General features: G+C 37.6%; 1 protein-coding gene and 1 pseudogene across 1 annotated transcript; one reads left to right on the forward strand and one right to left on the reverse strand.

Moving 5' to 3' along the window:
• Positions 1-14355: 14355 nt before the first annotated feature.
• On the reverse strand, positions 14356-15298 carry LOC113909824 (olfactory receptor 4F15). The gene has a single exon (XM_027571397.2). It carries the CDS (start codon positions 15283-15285, stop codon positions 14356-14358), a length of 930 nt encoding a protein of 309 aa, XP_027427198.2. The 5' UTR covers positions 15286-15298.
• Positions 15299-16132: 834 nt separating this feature from the next.
• Positions 16133-16885, forward strand: LOC118357093 (annotated as a pseudogene).
• Positions 16886-18106: the final 1221 nt, after the last annotated feature.

The raw sequence follows: 18106 nt of genomic DNA on the forward strand, positions 1-18106 counted from the left end.
AAGTAATGAAGAAGTGGTCCACACAGAGTTGCAGGTCCATAAACTGTCTGAGTTTGCATCATGGTATGCACAGAAATTAAGAGTGCTGGGCACCTGGGTGGCTCAGTCATTAAGCGTATGCCTTCGGCTCAGGTCATGATCCTGGAGTCCTGGGATCGAGTCCCACATCGGGCTCCCTGCTCAGCAGGAAGCCTGCTTCTCCCTCTCCCACTCCCCCTGCTTGTGTTCCTGCTCTCGCTGTCTCTCTCTCTGTCAAATAAATAAATAAAATATTTTAAAAGAAGAAAGAAATTGAGAGTGCTAAGAAACTTATCTAGCAATTTTACATCATAGCAAAACCCAGATGTATGATTTTGTATTTACTAGAGTATCAATCCATGATTGGGGAGGTGGGGAGAGGAACCTATGTCTTCACCATTTGAGGAGCACTGCCCTAGAATGCTGAACACATGATCTAAGCAGCCTAAACCATGAAAGGCATCATGGTGCAGTGAAAAGTATTTTGTTCAAACCTCTTTAAAAAGACTTATCACAGACCTGTACCTCTGAAACAAATAATACATTATATGTCATTAAAAAAAAAAAGAAGATAGCAGGAAGGGAAAAATGAAGGGGGGGAAATTGGAGGGGGAGATGAACCATGAGAGACTATGGACTCTGAGAAACAAACTGAGGGTTCTAGAGGGGAGGGGGGTGGGGGATGGGTTAGCCTGATGATGGGTATTAAAGAGGGCACGTACTGAATGGAGCACTGTGTGTTATAAGCAAACAATGAATCATGGAACACTACATCAAAAACTAGTAATGTAATGTATGGTGATTAACAGAACATAATAAAAAAAATAAAATAGAATAAAAAGACTTATCACATTACCTTGTAATTTTAATTTTATTTAGAGAAGCAACATAGCATAGTGGAAAGAACATGGATTTTGGATTCACAAAACCAAGAGTTATACTCTGGTTCAGCCACTAAGTTGATATTGGGCAAGTTAATTAAATTCTTGAACCATCTATGAAATTGCAATGAATAATACTAATTACTCTGAGTAAGTTGTAAAGATAAAGTTTCTCGTCATGTATTCAATGTGTAAATATTTAGCAAATGTTGATTTTACTTCCCTTTATTTCACTTGTCCTTAATAGTGCACAACACCTGAGATAAATGAATGAATAAGAAAATAAAATGGCACTGGCCAGCACACAGCATCAAAATTTCATACCTAAAAGATATTTCTTTATTATTATGTTCAATTAGCCAACATATAGTACATCATTAGTTTTTTATGTAGTGTTCAGCAATTCATTAGTTGCATATAACACCTAGTGCTCATCACCACACATGCCCTCCTTAATACCCATCACCAGGTTACCCCATCCCCCACCCCCCTCTCTTCTGCAACCCTCAGTTTGTTTCCCAGAGTATTTCAACAATACATTATGATTATCTTCTTCCACATAATAGATTTTATATTCATAATCTTTTAGTGATCAAAATCAATACCATCCTGTGTGGATTAAATATATTTGCTCTCAAAAATCACTGTATTTCCTTAAGTCAATCAGAGAAAGACATGTATCATATGACCTCACTGATATGAGGAGTTCTTAATCTCAGGAAACAAACTGACGGTTGCTGGAGTGGTGGGGGTGTGGGAGGGATGGGGTGGCTGGGTGATAGACATTGGGGAGGGTATGTGCTATGGCGAGTACTATGAATTGTGCAAGACTGTTGAATCACAGATCTGTACCTCTGAAACAAATAATGCAATATATGTTAAGGAAAAAAAAAAAGAAGAAGATAGCAGGAGGGGAAGAATGAAGGGGAGTAAGTCGGAGGGGGAAATCAACCATAAGAGACGATGGACTCTGAAAAACAAACTGAGGGTTCTAGAGGGGAGGGGGGTGGGGGGATGGGTTAGCCTGGTGATGGGTATTAAGGAGGGCACGTTCTGCGTGGAGCACTGGGTGTTATGCACAAACAATGAATCATGGAACACTACATCAAGAACTAATGATGTAATGTATGGTGATTTACATAACAATAAAAAATTTTTTAAAATCACTGTATTTCTTTATAGTACTTTCTACAAATGTAATTCGTTGAATTTTTTTGTTTGTTCTCCTTCCTGATCATACTGCAACCGCCAAAGAGTTAAGAACTTCATCTGTCTTATTGTCCAGTATATCCCAAAACTTATAACCACACCAGTTACAGAATAGGAATTTGTAAATATTTCAGGAAATCAATATTTTCTGAAAGAAGAGGATATATTTGGATTATTCAAAAACATGTCCCATTATATAATTAAGGAAGATGGGTAAAGAGACTGCATAGTTCCTAAGCAACAGAGAAGATAGAAAATAAAAGACTGTAGAAGTGAAGAAGAGTTAGGAAAAAAGAAGAATTAAAATTTTAAAAGGATGAAGAAATTAGGAAAATATATGTATAATAATGAAGAAAAGAAGGCTAAAGCTTACTTTAAATTAAGTGAAAGGTGGTTTATGAGGTTATGATTTGCATTACTTTCTGGACCCACTGTTGACAAATCCTGTAATCACAAATATGTTTCAGTATTATATCTCCAAGCGTCTTTTAGGTGCTAAGGCTCTTGGGAAAGTGTCTCAATAAGCCTTTATCAGCTATGCTCATAGAGCCATGGATTCATTTGCCTTTTGGCTCTCCAGTCTCCATCAACTACGTAAGAACGGAATTTTAGGAAAAGTGACTTTAAAGCAGAACAAGATATAAACATGGAACTAGAAGCACTAAAAGGATAAAAATACATCCATTCGAATATCAGGAAATACAGAAACTTGAAAAGTTTGGGTCCTCACAATTTTAAAGTGACTTGAGACAGGGTCATATCCAAATCCCAGTCCAGAACAAAAGTCAGAAATAGAGACACAAAGATGTGTTTATTCACCTAAAAGTTATCAAATACTCATAGGGAAAAACTCCTGAACGATGGTATTCTGAACTCACCCTCTCTTATGTATTTGCTATGCTTTGAAATAACTTTTCTTAAACATATTAATTATACACATAATTTGTAACAAATTAAATATCCATGATGCAAAAGAGAAGGTCTAACTCTTTGTCTTCTGTTGTGATTAATCCTTTTTCTTGATCTGAATGGAAATGATTAATCCTCCAAACAGATCCCCAGACATTTAATCCTGTATAGATGAAGGAAATATTGGAAACTGAAGTTCTAAATAATAGTTATCAAGGTGAAAAGGATCTACAGATAGCTGTTAGGTTTGAAAAAGGTACTAATCTAAATCATCATCCATATAAATTTCCTCAATATAAAGATACTGTGAGTTTAACATCTCCCTCAGCTCACACCTTCTGCATTTTTACCTCTCAAATTGTCACAAAACCTTCTTTATACTCAAGTAAAATCTGCCTTCTCTATTTTTACTTTTTATCATTCTGGGAAAAATAAATCTTGAAAAGGACTTTTCAAATAACTGTTTCTGTACACAAATGTAACAAATAAAGTCACCCCTGAGTTTTCTGTTTGCAAGATTCAACAAACTCAGTATTTTTATTTTTCCTCTTAGAATCTTTTTCTCCCTTCCATGCAAAAAAAAATTCTCATTTCTCAACCTTCTTTAAACCTTTCTTCTTTCTACTTACAACTTAGAGATAAAATTCATTTAAAACACTCTAATTCCAAACCATTAAGGTACCAGAAAAATTAGTTTAATCTCCTAGGAGCTTTATGGGTTTTTTAATCTTTCACATCATATTTTAAAATGCTGTTACACTGTAAACTGTTTATTAGGCTTTGGGGTTTTGGGTCTCCATGTCTTCTATTTTTATTGAAATGTCTATGAAATCCTTTTCCATCTTATAAACTTGACAAGTGCCTAATAAATTTGCTTCTTTTCACAGAAGACGATCAGTTTATACCCATCTCTTTTGAAAAGCTAATGAGGAGAAAAATTTAATTATCCATATTATCTTCCTGCGTCATCAGTCTTTCTCATCTGTTGATCAAGTGGCAGAGTGAGAAACATTTATATAATCAACACAGACTGATTAATTGCAACCTATGCTGAATACAAAATATTACAAAACCATTTGACTGTTTCTAATGTCTTTCACATTACCCAAGGTACAATGTGATTCCAGCTAAAAGTCAAGGTCAGTTAACCTTTTCCAAAATATCAACCAAATTTTTCACAATTATTCTTCTATACTATTTAGTTCCTTATCCTGGATACTATCTTCTTTGCTTTAGGATAACGCTCGTGTGCTTGAGGATATGACTCATATTCATAGCAATTCCAACAACAAAATCATGTCTAAAATTAAAGCCACTTTTTGCATTGCTAATTTTTTTCCATTCTTCTACTTTACCTGTATAAAGGGAACAGCATCTTCAGGAAGTTTGAAATTTTCCTATGTTTTCTAACACAAAGTGACATATAAAGTCTAATGTCCTGCCATTAGAAGAAATGAAGCTAATTACAGCTCAAGAAGACAATAACCAAGTGATACTGCAAAAACATGACAGTTTAGAAGGAGCTCCTGGATCAGGGGACTTTACCCCTAGAGAACTATTTGGTTGGACCAGGGCAACCAGTAATCTAAAACTCATAATAAGACACTAGAGAGGAAGAAGGAAATAAAGTAGAACATTTTTATTTAATATCTTTATGCTATTTTGTTGGAAATTTTATAAATATTGATAATTACCCATTAGAATTAATCTCTGAAAATAGGTAAATATTAATTCAAAAAAATTAATTTTGGTCATCTTGATCATCTCCAAGAAAGCCACTGTGCTTAATTTTTTAGTATAATTTAAATAGTAGAAGAATATATACCCAACTTCATTTTTATGCAATCATTATACTGAGTAATTAGAGATGTATACAAAGATTTAACTATATAGTAATTCATTCCAGTGAATGGAGCTTAAAAGTGAATAAAACAACTCTACCTTCCATCACTAATAAAGAAGCACAGTGTCTGGTAGATTTCTCCTGTTTCTGGAGGAAACATATTCTATAACAGGAATAGCACTCAAACTCATGTACTAAAAGACGTGAAAGGTTCTCAGCTTGAGCAGGGTACAGATCCGGAAAAGGTTTTATTTGCTAGCATTTCCAGATTTGATGCAAATAACCCTTGTACCTGGACCATCCTACTTGGCATACCCTGTAGTGTTAGAAAAATTGGTAGTGAAAAAAGAAAAGCTGTGAAGTTTATAGCAAGCATCAATTGGATAATCACAACACAATTTTTTTATAATTCTGGACCAACCATTTCCTCCAAGGATTACAGTTCAGGCGCAATACAGACACACATGATAACACAAAATATCACATCATACCATGGATCCACGTTAAAGAAAAGGAGGTGTTGGCACATGAACACTGGATCTATTGGTCGTATCAAACTATACCAACCAGAATCTGCTGGTCTAACAGAGGAACGGAAGAACTTACTGCAGGTGCAGTTGAAGCAGCAACTTGGGCTTGATATTTTGAGATATATACATATATAGACACAATAAATAATTAATATTTAAACCTTCTCATGGAAAGAACTTCAAGGAATACCTTTAGTTGTATGCTTCCCTTGGAAGGAAAGGATAGCTGTGGAACAAATCTTACCAATTTGTGGCAGGCCTAATTGTTTGGTTTGTTCAGGGACTAAGAAAGAATGAGTTTATACAATTATTGGCATGGAGTTCTAGGGAGAGGTAGGTAGCTGGACCTCTCAGAAAAACAGAGAGAATGACAGTATTCATGCCCATGTAAGAGCTTAATTGAGGTTACTCATTGTACATGAATAAGATGACCTGCCCCTGTGGTTGTCAGTCAGCCTCTTTCTGCAGCTGTTTTAGAACTGCTTAAGTGGCATTAAAGCATAGCAGCGGAGTTGATGTCTCTGCATAAAATCAGTTACTTGAATTTCCCATCACTAGGGCTGATTTGCTTACCATTGCTGCAGGTGCCCAAGCTGCCAATACAAAAGTAAATGGTCAGCTCCTTGTATGGTACCATATCTTACCTTACTCTGAGAGGACTGGGACTATTCACACTTGTGACTGATTGAAAGTTAAACCCTTCTTTTATGAAATGAGGAGATGCTTATCTTCATAGGGATATTTATCTCTATTTCTATCTATGTCTTTCTCTAATTTCACTTCACAGGGAAAGATACTATCTATATAAATACATCCCATATATTTTATATATAGACATATTATAAATATTAAAAATTCTTATAAGTTATAAATATATATGCTATACATATTATGTAAAATATATAATGTACATTATAAATAAACTATAAATATCTTTGTAATATATGTTATAATATATGTTTACATAATATAAATTATCTGTCACCTATTTATTTGTTAATTTTGGGTACTTCTTTGCCTTTCCCACCACAGTGGTGCTGCCAGCAATACCATCTATTGATTCATAGAATACCTTCGTTGCCTTATATGTGGTTATGGTTTGATATATAATATTGCATTTGGGCATATTTTGATAGGAAGTGAGGTGTGACCATGGGTTTACACCCATTGCATTCACTGGACTTAGCTGTGCTCCAAACCCTAGAAACAACTGGCTTGCTAGAATAGTGTAGTGACATACAGAAGAAGGATCAGTTTTTGTATCAACTGGGGGATGAACATCTTGCAATTTCAGGATACTATCTGATGCAGTACATATCTTAAACCAGTGATGCGTGTATATATATATATATATATATATATATATATATATATATATATATATATATGGCTATCTGTTTTAAAGCTGGAATATATGAATCCAAGGTAGAAGAAGTCACTCTAACAGTAAAACCAAATAATATACTAGGGAAATTTATGCTTCCTACTAATGGGAGCTTTGATTTAATGGTAAGCAAATCAGCCTTGGTGATGGGAAATTCAAGTAACTAATTTTATGCAGAGACATCAACTCCGCTGCTATGCTTTAATGCCACTTAAGCAGTTCTAAAACAGCTGCGGAAAGAGGCTGACTGACAACCACAGGGGCAGGTCATCTTATTCATGTACAATGAGTAACCTCAATTAAGCTCTTACATGGGCATGAATACTGTCATTCTCTCTGTTTTTCTGAGAGGTCCAGCTACCTACCTCTCCCTAGAACTCCATGCCAATAATTGTATAAACTCATTCTTTCTTAGTCCCTGAACAAACCAAACAATTAGGCCTGCCACAAATTGGTAAGATTTGTTCCACAGCTATCCTTTCCTTCCAAGGGAAGCATACAACTAAAGGTATTCCTTGAAGTTCTTTCCATGAGAAGGTTTAAATATTAATTATTTATTGTGTCTATATATGTATATATCTCAAAATATCAAGCCCAAGTTGCTGCTTCAACTGCACCTGCAGTAAGTTCTTCCGTTCCTCTGTTAGACCAGCAGATTCTGGTTGGTATAGTTTGATACGACCAATAGATCCAGTGTTCATGTGCCAACACCTCCTTTTCTTTAACGTGGATCCATGGTATGATGTGATATTTTGTGTTATCATGTGTGTCTGTATTGCGCCTGAACTGTAATCCTTGGAGGAAATGGTTGGTCCAGAATTATAAAAAAATTGTGTTGTGATTATCCAATTGATGCTTGCTATAAACTTCACAGCTTTTCTTTTTTCACTACCAATTTTTCTAACACTACAGGGTATGCCAAGTAGGATGGTCCAGGTACAAGGGTTATTTGCATCAAATCTGGAAATGCTAGCAAATAAAACCTTTTCCAGATCTGTACCCTGCTCAAGCTGAGAACCTTTCACATCTTTTAGTACATGAGTTTGAGTACTATTCCTGTTATAGAATATGTTTCCTCCAGAAACAGGAGAAATCTACCAGACACTGTGCTTCCTTATTAGATGGAAGGTACAAAGTTCAGTAATTTTCCTTTACTTTAAGAGGATGTCCTGACATTCCCCAGACCACTGAACTCCTACAGTTTTTTTCAAACTTTATTCAGGGTAATTGACAAACAAAATTGTATATGTTTGAGGTTTACAATGTGGTGACCTAATATACACATATACTGTGTAATGATTGTCAAGATCAAGAAAATTAACACATCCGTAACCTCATATACTAAACTCTTGGGGCTGTGTGTCTCTGTGTCTGTGTCTGTCTGTCTGTGATAAAAATTCTTTAGATTTACTCTTAGCAACCTTCAAGTACACAATACCATATTATTAACTATAGTCACCACATTGTACATTAGATCCTCTGAACTTATCTTCCTACAACTGAAAGTTTATACGCTTTGACCTACATCTCCCCATTTCTACCTCCCCTAAAGCCCTAGCAACCACCATGCTATTATCTGTATCTATAACATCAGCTTCTTTTTTTTAAATTACTCCACATATAAGTGATACTGTACATTATTTGTCTTTTTCTACCTATGTCAGTTAACATAATGGCCTCCAGGTTTATCATGTTATCACAAATGGCAGGATTTGCCTTTTATGGCTGAATATTCCAGTTTGTATATATACCACATTTTCTTTACTCATTCATCCATTGAAAGAAATTTACATTGTTTCCGTATCTTAGCCACTGTGAATAATGCTGCGGTGAAGATGAGTGTACAGAAACCTCTTCAAGATCCTGATTTCATTTCCTTTCAATATATACCCAGAAGTACAATTGCTAGATCATATTGTAATTCTGTATTCAGTTTTTTGAGGAACCACCATATTGTTCTTTGCAAACTTCATAATGTTTACTGTAAATTAGCAGCTGTACCAATTTGCATTTCAACCAACAGTACAAAAGGGTTCCCTTTCCTCCACATCCTTGCTAGCATTCATTTCTTGTCTTTTTTAGAATAGCCATCTGGGTGTTATATGCAACTGATGAATCACTAAATTCTACCCCTAAAACTAGTAAACACTATATGTTAATTGAATTTAAATTAAAAAATTAAAAAAAAAAAGAATAGCCATCCTAACAGGTGTGAGGTGAATCTCATTGTGGTTTTGATTTGCATTTCCCTGATGATTAGTGATGGTGAACAACTTTTCATGGGTCTGTTGTCTGTTTGTATGTCTTCTTTGGGAAAATGTCTATTCGGGGCTTTTATCCTTTTTTAATTGGATTAATCGCTTCTTGCTATGAGTTATATGACTTTCTTATTATTTTGTATAATAACCCCTTATCAGTTATAGAATTTGCATGTATTTTCTCCCATTGTGTAAATTGGCTTTTCAATTTATTGATTCTTTTCCTTTTGTGTAGAAGTTCTTCAGATTGATACCTTCCCAATTGTTGATTTTAGCTTTTGTTGCCCATCCATTTAGTGTCTTATCCAAGAAATCATTCCCAAGACCAATGTCAAGGACCTTTTTTTGCCTGTGTTTTCTCCTATGATTAAGTCTTTGATCCATATCTCTGAAATCCTAAAATTTTAATGATATGGCAATTTCCTTATTCTTTATGCAATTTATTCACTCCCTGACAACACATATGTATGACCTAAGCATGAATGTACTTGCCATTTCTTCCTTATCTGGTTTGATGGTGTAGTGTCATTAATATAATTGACAATCTTAAATATATATAACCTATCCAGATGATCCATTTCTCTTCAGACTATGACAAAGGGTAGAACAATAAATAGATACTGATGTCCATTCCATGTAAATTCTGTTTCTAACTCTACTTTCTGAAAAAGATGGAAAAGAAAATTTACCAGATCAGTGACCACATATCATATACCCAAGGCTGTGTTAATCTGCTCTACAGTGCCTGGGTGGCGCAGTCGCTTAAGTGTCCGCCTTCAGCTCAGGTTATGATCCCAGGGTCCGGGTATCAAGTCCCTCATCGGGCTCCCTACTCAGTGGGGAATCTGCTTCTCCTCTACTTCTGCTGTTCCCTCTGCTCCCCCTGCTCTTTTCCTCTCTCTCAAATAAATAAATAAAATCTTTAAAAAATAAAAAATCTGCTCCAACAACAATACCACCTTTGGTACAGCAACTGCAAGTGAGGTTACTACTGACCTGAGTTTACAATAGTCCATTGTCATTTTCCAAGATCTGCCTGACTTTTGTAGGGGCCACAGTGGTGAATTAAATAGACAGAGGATGGAGATCACCCTTCCTATATTGTTTGGGTATCTTATTGCCACTATCCCTACAGAATATAATGTACTTTTTTATTGTTATGTTAATCACCATATATTACATCATTTGTTTTGGTGTAGTGTTCCATGATTCATTGTTTGTTCATAACACCCAGTGCTCCATGCAGAATGTGCCCTCTTTAAAACCCATCACCAGGCTAACCCATCCCCCTACACTCCTCCCCTCTAGAACCCTCAGTTTGTTTTTCAGAGTCCATCATCTCTCCTGGTTCGTCTCCCCCTCTGACTTACTCCCCTTCATTCTTCCTCTCCTGCTATCTTCTTCTTTTTCTTTTTTCTTAAAATATGTTGCGTTATTTGTTTCAGAAGTACAGATCTGTGATTCAACAGTATTGCACAATTCACAGCACTCACCGTAGCACATACCCTCCCCAATGTCTATCACCCAGCCACCCCATCCCTCCCACCCCCCACCACTCCAGCAACCCTCAGTTTGTTCCTGAGATTAAGAATTCCTCATATCAGTGAGGTCATATGATACATGTCTTTCTCTGATGGACTTATTTCACTCAGCATAACACCCTCCAGTTCCATCCACGTCGTTGCAAATGGCAAGATCTCATTCCTTTTGATGGCTGCATAATATTCCATTGTGTATATATACCACCTCTTCTTTATCCATTCCTCTGTCGATGGACATCTTGGCTCTTTCCACAGTCTGGCTATTGTGGACATTGCTGCTATAAACATTGGGGTGCACGTACCCCTTCGGGTCCCTACATTTGTATCTTTGGGGTAAATACCCAGTAGTGCAATTGCTGGATCGAACGGTAGCTCTAATTTCAACTGTTTGAGGTACCTCCATACTGTTTTCCAGAGTGGTTGCACCAGCTTGCATTCCCACCAACAGTGTAGGAGGGTTCCCCTTTCTCCACATCCCCGCCAACATCTGTCGTTCCCTGACTTGTTAATTTTAGCCATTCTGACGGGTGTGAGGTGGTATCTCATTGAGGTTTTGATTTGGATTTCCCTGATGCCGAGCGATGTTGAGCACTTTTTCATGTGCCTGTTGGCCATTTGGATGTCTTCTTTGGAAAAATGTCTATTCATGTCTTCTGCCCATTTCTTGATTGGATTATTTGTTCTTTGAGTGTTGAGTTTGATAAGTTCTTTATAGATTTTGGATACTAGCCCTTTATCTGATATGTCATTTGCAAATATTTTCTCCCATTCTGTCGGTTGTCTTTTGGTTTTGTGGACTGTTTCTTTTGCTGTGCAAAAGCTTTTTATCTTGATGAAATCCCAATAGTTCATTTTTGCCCTGGCTTCCCGTGCCTTTGGTAATGTACTTTTTTAAAATACTGTCTGATGATGGACTCTGGAAAATGGACTGAGGGTTCTAGAGGGGAGGGGGTGGGCGGATGGGTTGGCCTGGTGATGGGTATTGGAGAGGGCACGTTCTGTGTGGAGCACTGGGTTTTGTGCACAAACAATGAACCATGGAACACTACATCAAAAACTAATGATGTAATGTATGGTGATTAACATAACAATAAAAAAATTAAAATAGAATACTGTCTGAGTGTATGGATGTGACAGTCAGTGCCTTCCCCTCTACAGTACCTGAAACCACAGGGCAAGGAAACAGTGTGGCAGTTGTACCAGCGACCAAATATATTGGTCGTTGGTACAACTGTATTCAAATTATACATCCAGGAAATGGTGTAATGATCACAGGGTGGGAGGGGTGTAATTTGGTGGACCCACTACGCACCAGATCTAGACTGGGACTTTGTATATAGTTAACTCCCACATGCCTCCCTTCAAATATAGGATCACAATGACCATTTAGGGATTTGAGTATACCTTTCAACTCAGACTCTGTGCCCAATAGTCCTCAAAATGTTGTGATATTCCTTTATTCCTAGTGTATGATTATGCAAGTTCATGGTCAAGGGTACCTTTGGGGAAAGTACTGAGAGAATCATTGTCATGTATACTCACTGAGCTGTTGCACAGCCCTTCCTCCTGGCATTTTTGTTAAAGCAATCTTGGTGATGCCATGCCCCCCAGCCCCTCCCAGAAGGATAGAGTTAGGGGTTATCTAAGTAGGTTACACATAATAGATCCATTCAAACATCTTGAGCCTTTATGCTCCTTCCTCTGTAGTATATCAGGGGAAATCTGGCATTTCAACTTCCCTGATAGTAGTGAGTGCCTTGGACAAAGTACCTGGTTGGTTTTACATACACAAAAAATAATTGTAAATTTACTAACCCCATAAATACTGGGTTTTGTTGGTGATGAGGTCACCAGAGGAAGCCCACAAGGTTGTTTTCAAGTAAAACAGTTATTCTGTTATATTTTATTACCAGAGATACATTATAGTGCAAGAGTTAAGATTACAGATCCTGCATCAAAACCACAAGGCTTTGTGTCCGGTCTGATTACTTAATACAACTCAGAATATTTAACATCTTCGTGCCTCAGACCTCTCCTGTGTAAAATGGAAATGGTGAGAGTATCTACTCCATAAGATTCAAAGTAAAGCCCTGAGAACAATACCTAGATTGTAAAAAGCACCATATGAGTCACCTCACTTATTACCTCCCCTAGAACACAAATGATGACAAACGATCATTATTCCATTGCCTCATGAAGGAAACTTCAATTAGTGCATGCATTCCGTTCCATTGTCTAGTAATTTTGTTAAATAAGAAGCTGCACAATGTATGGGAAAAACTCTTCATACATATTCTTTAAATATCTCATTTTAAAATTTGCTGAAATATTTTAATTTCTCTTTCTGGAAGAGATATAATGATCTTAGTGTCACTTAAGCAGAGTACAAAGTTAATCAATGACATTCTTTCCCACAAAAGAAATAACATCATTAATTGTAAGTATTTGGGGGGACTTCAGGCCTACAAAATAGAATTTAATCAAAAATCTCTCACAGACCTGTACCTCTGAAACAAATAATACATTATATGTTAAAAAAAAGAAGAAGAAGAAGAAGAAGATAGTAAGAAGGGAAAAATGAAGGGGGGGAATCGGAGGGGGAGATGAACCATAAGAGACTATGGACTCTGAGATACAAACTGAGGGTTCTAGAGGGGAGGGAGTGGGGGGATGGGTTAGCCTAGTGATGGGTATTAAAGAGGGCACATATTGAATGGAGCACTGAGTGTTATACGCAAACAATGAATCATGGAACACTACATCAAAAACTAGTGATGTAATATATGGCGATTAACATAACATAATAAAATAAAATTAAAAAAAAATCTCTGGATACCACTGTAGACAAAAGAATCCTGCTTATTAATGAATTCTAAACATGTTTTTCATAATTAATGCTTTGGTTTAAGACTCAGCTTTGGTAGGACCTGAACAAGGAAATGTATGGTCATGGTAGAAACTAAGAAAAGATTTAGAAACAGTAAGGAAGTGTTAAATGTAATGACAGTTTAACAGAAAGAAGGAATACACATAAGACATGTAGAGCTCTTTGTACAAACAGACCCATAAGAAAAGCTGAAAGACTAGAACATGCACAGAAATTCAAATACAAAATCATTTGAACGTGAAGGGGAACTAACCTGGCAACCAGGAACATGGTTTCTGGTACTTGGATCTCTGGTGATTTCTGGCTGTGTGCCTTGGGCTAATTGATGTCACCCCTCAATTCTTGGGTTATAGCTAGTGCAAGAGAAGGAGTTAGAACAAAAGATATTGACAATTCATTCTACCTTTAACTTTTAAAAATCTAACATAGGGTTAACAATTTCCAGAGTGCCTGATAAGGATGCAAAGGATGCAGAAAATGGAGAAATAAGAAGCAAACAGAATAGCAACAAAGAGAATTGAAATCAAGGTATAAACTTGAATAGTAAGTAGTTGGAGGATAATATAAATACATAATTTGTCTATCAATAGAATAATCTGTCCAATGTAGGAAAAACATAAAACCTTTTTATTTACTCAATTACATGATAGCATTCTCCTAACCATGTAGGTTACAAAACATATATTATTCACTTTTTAGCACTTTGATGTACAAAGTATCAAAGAAAAACATGACTTCTAAATTAATGGTGAAATAGATATCATAATATCGTAGATAGTAGATTTCTAGGTGTATAACATGTCCTAAGTGTTGAGGATTTTTCTAAAATCGCATAATGTCTTTTCTACAACCAGCATGAGGGAAAATCTGTGATTTCATATCCCATACCATCCATTCACGAAATCTTCCTGTAACGCACAAGACGACTGCACAGTCTCCTCATTGCCACTTTCATCTCTTTGTTCCTGAAGGTGTAGATGACTGGATTCAGAAAAGGAGTGAGAAGTGCATCAAAAATAGCAAGATATTTATCCAGGTGTGATGTGGGAGAAGGCCATGTATAGAAAAACATCAGTGGCCCAAAGAACAAAACCACCACAGTGATATGAGCTGACAGTGTGGAGACAGCCTTGAATGAGCCACCAGAGGAATGCTTCCAAACAGTAAACAAAATGAAGACATACGAAATGACCAGCAGGAAGAAGGAGCCCACAGAAATGAGTCCACTATTGACAGTAACCATGAACTCCAGTTCTTGGGTGTTTGTGCAGGCAAGTCTGAGGAGCTGGGGAAGGTCACAATAAAAACTATCCAATACATTAGGGCCACAAAAAGGCAAATCTACCACAAAACTTAATTGAACCAATGAATGGATGAGACCAATGACCCAAGAAGTGACTAAAAAGTATAGACACATCTTTGGGCTCATGATGCTCAAGTAGTGCAGAGGCTTACATATGGCCACATATCTGTCAAAGGCCATGGCTATAAGCAGCACCATCTCAGTGCCCCCAGCAGCATGGCCAAAGAAGATCTGCATAACACATCCACAAAAAGAGATGGCCTTGTGCTTCTTAAAAATATCACAAATCATTTTAGGGGCTGTGATTGAGCAAAACAACATATCAATGACTGAGAGGTTAGCCAGGAGGATATACATAGGTGAATGTAGATGAGCATCCAAGGTTACAGTGAACACAATGACAAGGTTTCCCATCATGCTTGCCAAGTAGAACAAAAAGGAGAAAACAAAAAGGAGAAGTTGGATCTCCCATGAATTCGTGAGTCCCAGGAACACAAACTCTGATACTATCGACTGGTTCATTCTGTCTTTTGCTTCAGACACCAGGATTAAATTTCATGTTTCCCTAAAGGAAGAAAGAAAATGAAAAACAATTTCCTAGGCAAGTATTGGTGTTCACAAAAGGAAGCCTCCAGCCCATGAAAACAGTCATCATATTAACAACTCCCACAGCCAAATAATCTTCATCACATGCACATTGGACTTCTACTTAGAGGGGCCAGCTGGTTCCCAATGCCAGTATGAATTCAAAACTGCTACAACAGGTCCATCTCTGGACCTGTTTCCCTTCTGCTTTCTTCTACTATCACATGGCTATTTCTTATTTTCTCCTGCCCTCCATTCTACTTCAGTAGCATACAAGGTCAACCTCAAATACTTTTGACTATGACTTCTTATGAATGGATAGGACTTCAGCCACTCATATGAGTCACCTAACAATTCCTCATACATAGCATACAGTTTTCAAAGTCTCTGTTCTGTTATTCCTATTGCTTGATTAGACTTTAAACGTTTTCCTTCTTTCAGCTTTCAAAATTTCTCATTCTATTCTCTACTGTCCCAATTTCATGTCCCAGTTCAAATGCTCCCTCCCTTGTGAAAGCTTCCAGATCTGCCTCAGTCTCTCTACTCTCTCCGCACTGTTAGCATTGATTTCACTCTGCCTCTCCCAATTATATAAATTTCCATTTCTCAAATTAATGTGTAGTTTCTTGGGTATAGGAATCATCTTAGTTCATATGAGTATTCCCCACCTCCATCACAATCACCAGTGGTGACTAATACAACCACTTATTTAATGAGTGCTTCACACTGGTTGAATGAAGGAAGAAATTACAGGTACTTAAGAATGACTCGTGCAGCAGTTGCAGTCGTGCTCTCCGAGTTCCTGTCTCTCTCCCCGCACCGCCCGGGATGGCCTCCCAGAACCGCGACCCAGCTGCCGCCAGCGTCGCCGCCGCCCGCAAAGGAGCCGAGCCCAGCGGGGGCGCCGCCCGGGGCCCCGTGGGCAAGAGGCTACAGCAGGAGCTGATGACCCTCATGATGTCTGGTGACAAAGGCATCTCTGCCTTCCCTGAATCCGACAACCTTTTCAAATGGGTGGGGACCATCCATGGGGCAGCAGGCACAGTTTATGAAGACCTGAGGTATAAGCTCTCGCTGGAGTTCCCCAGTGGCTACCCTTACAACGCGCCCACGGTGAAGTTCCTCACACCCTGCTACTACCCCAACGTGGACACCCAGGGAAATATCTGCCTGGACATCCTGAAGGACAAGTGGTCTGCCCTGTATGATGTCAGGACCATCCCGCTGTCCATCCAGAGCCTGCTAGGAGAACCAAACTGATAGTCCTTTGAACACGCATGCTGCCGAGCTCTGGAAAAACCCCACAGCCTTTAAGAAGTATCTGCAAGAAACCTACTCGAAGCAGGTCTCCAGCCAAGATCCCTGACTGTCCAGCCTCTCTCTTTGTGTTGTCTTTTTATTTTCTCCTTAGATAGTCTTTCTCTTCATTTCTGTCTAGGACTCTGTATCTTAAGCTGTGGTGTCATTTTTGTTTTGTTTCTGTTTTTTAAATTAAGTCTCTGGTTGAGCCCTTGTGACAAATATATTAAATAAATACATTGGGGGTTTTTTTACAAAAAAAAAAAAGAATGACTCGTGCAGTCATGAGAGTTTATCATAATCCACCAAAGTTCACCTTAATCATATATTCTGTGGTACCAGTCAGGAGTTATCATAGGATCCCAAGCCTCATCATGCAATTGTTTAACTACACAACATAATTATTTCACAAGAGAACTCTATCATCAAATGAAATACAGGGTCTCAACTATTAATTTAAAATAGCCAATAGAAAGCCTTGTATATGTTTCAAATGGAAAAAAAATATTTTATCTTTTACTTATGCTTACTTTCCAAAAAATTCACAATTTCTAACATAACACATGTGTTGACCTGAGGCAAATAATCTCCTCCACTAGTAGACAGACAGACAAAGACAGAGATGGAGAGTCATTGGAGCCCCAAAGATAAGAACTCTCCCACATAACAGTCTTTTTTCTTTCTCAAAATACATTTGGAATGGATAAAAGAGTAACAGGAAAATAGAACTGCTGAAAACAGCCAGACAGTATCTGTGTCTGCAATTGAGAGAGGGTCACAATTGAATTACAAGGATAATGGGCACAAAAAGAATTAAGGGACAGTAGCCAAACTGCAGCATGGGTAGCTAGGACACAATTACAGTTCTTTAAGGATAAAAAAAAAACTACCAGAAATAAATCATCAGAGGTCCACTGCTCAGTGGCTGTTTCTGATTTAGTACAACTCCATGACTCCATGTTATACCAATGAAATAATTTATATAGAAAGAGCTATATGAGGTGACCAGCTCATTATCACAAAGTCAATTGGTAGGAGGGTTTATAGAGGATCAAGAACCTATGGCTCCCACTGAATGTTCTTTGCCCTAAATAGAACTTCGTATTAATTCTATATGTGTTCATTCTCTGTTTCTGCAGTAACAAATTACTGGGAATTTAGTGGCTTACCAAAACACAAATGTGTGATCTGACAGTTCTGAAGATGAGAAGGCCAAAATGGGTCTTCCAAGCTAGAATTGAGGTGTCAGCAGAGCTGCATTCCTTCTAGAGGACCTAGGAGACTATCCACTACCTTCCTCTTCCAAGGTTGCCTGCATTCTTTACTTCATGACCCCTTCCTCCCTCTTCAGAGTACATCACTCCAAACTCTGCCAGCTGTCATCACATGTCCTCTCTGACTCTGACCATCCTGCCTTCCACTTGTAAGGTAGGATTCTTATGATTACATTATCCAGATA

This window comes from Zalophus californianus, chromosome 6, assembly GCF_009762305.2.
Source record: "Zalophus californianus isolate mZalCal1 chromosome 6, mZalCal1.pri.v2, whole genome shotgun sequence".
Lineage (NCBI taxonomy): Eukaryota > Metazoa > Chordata > Mammalia > Carnivora > Otariidae > Zalophus > Zalophus californianus.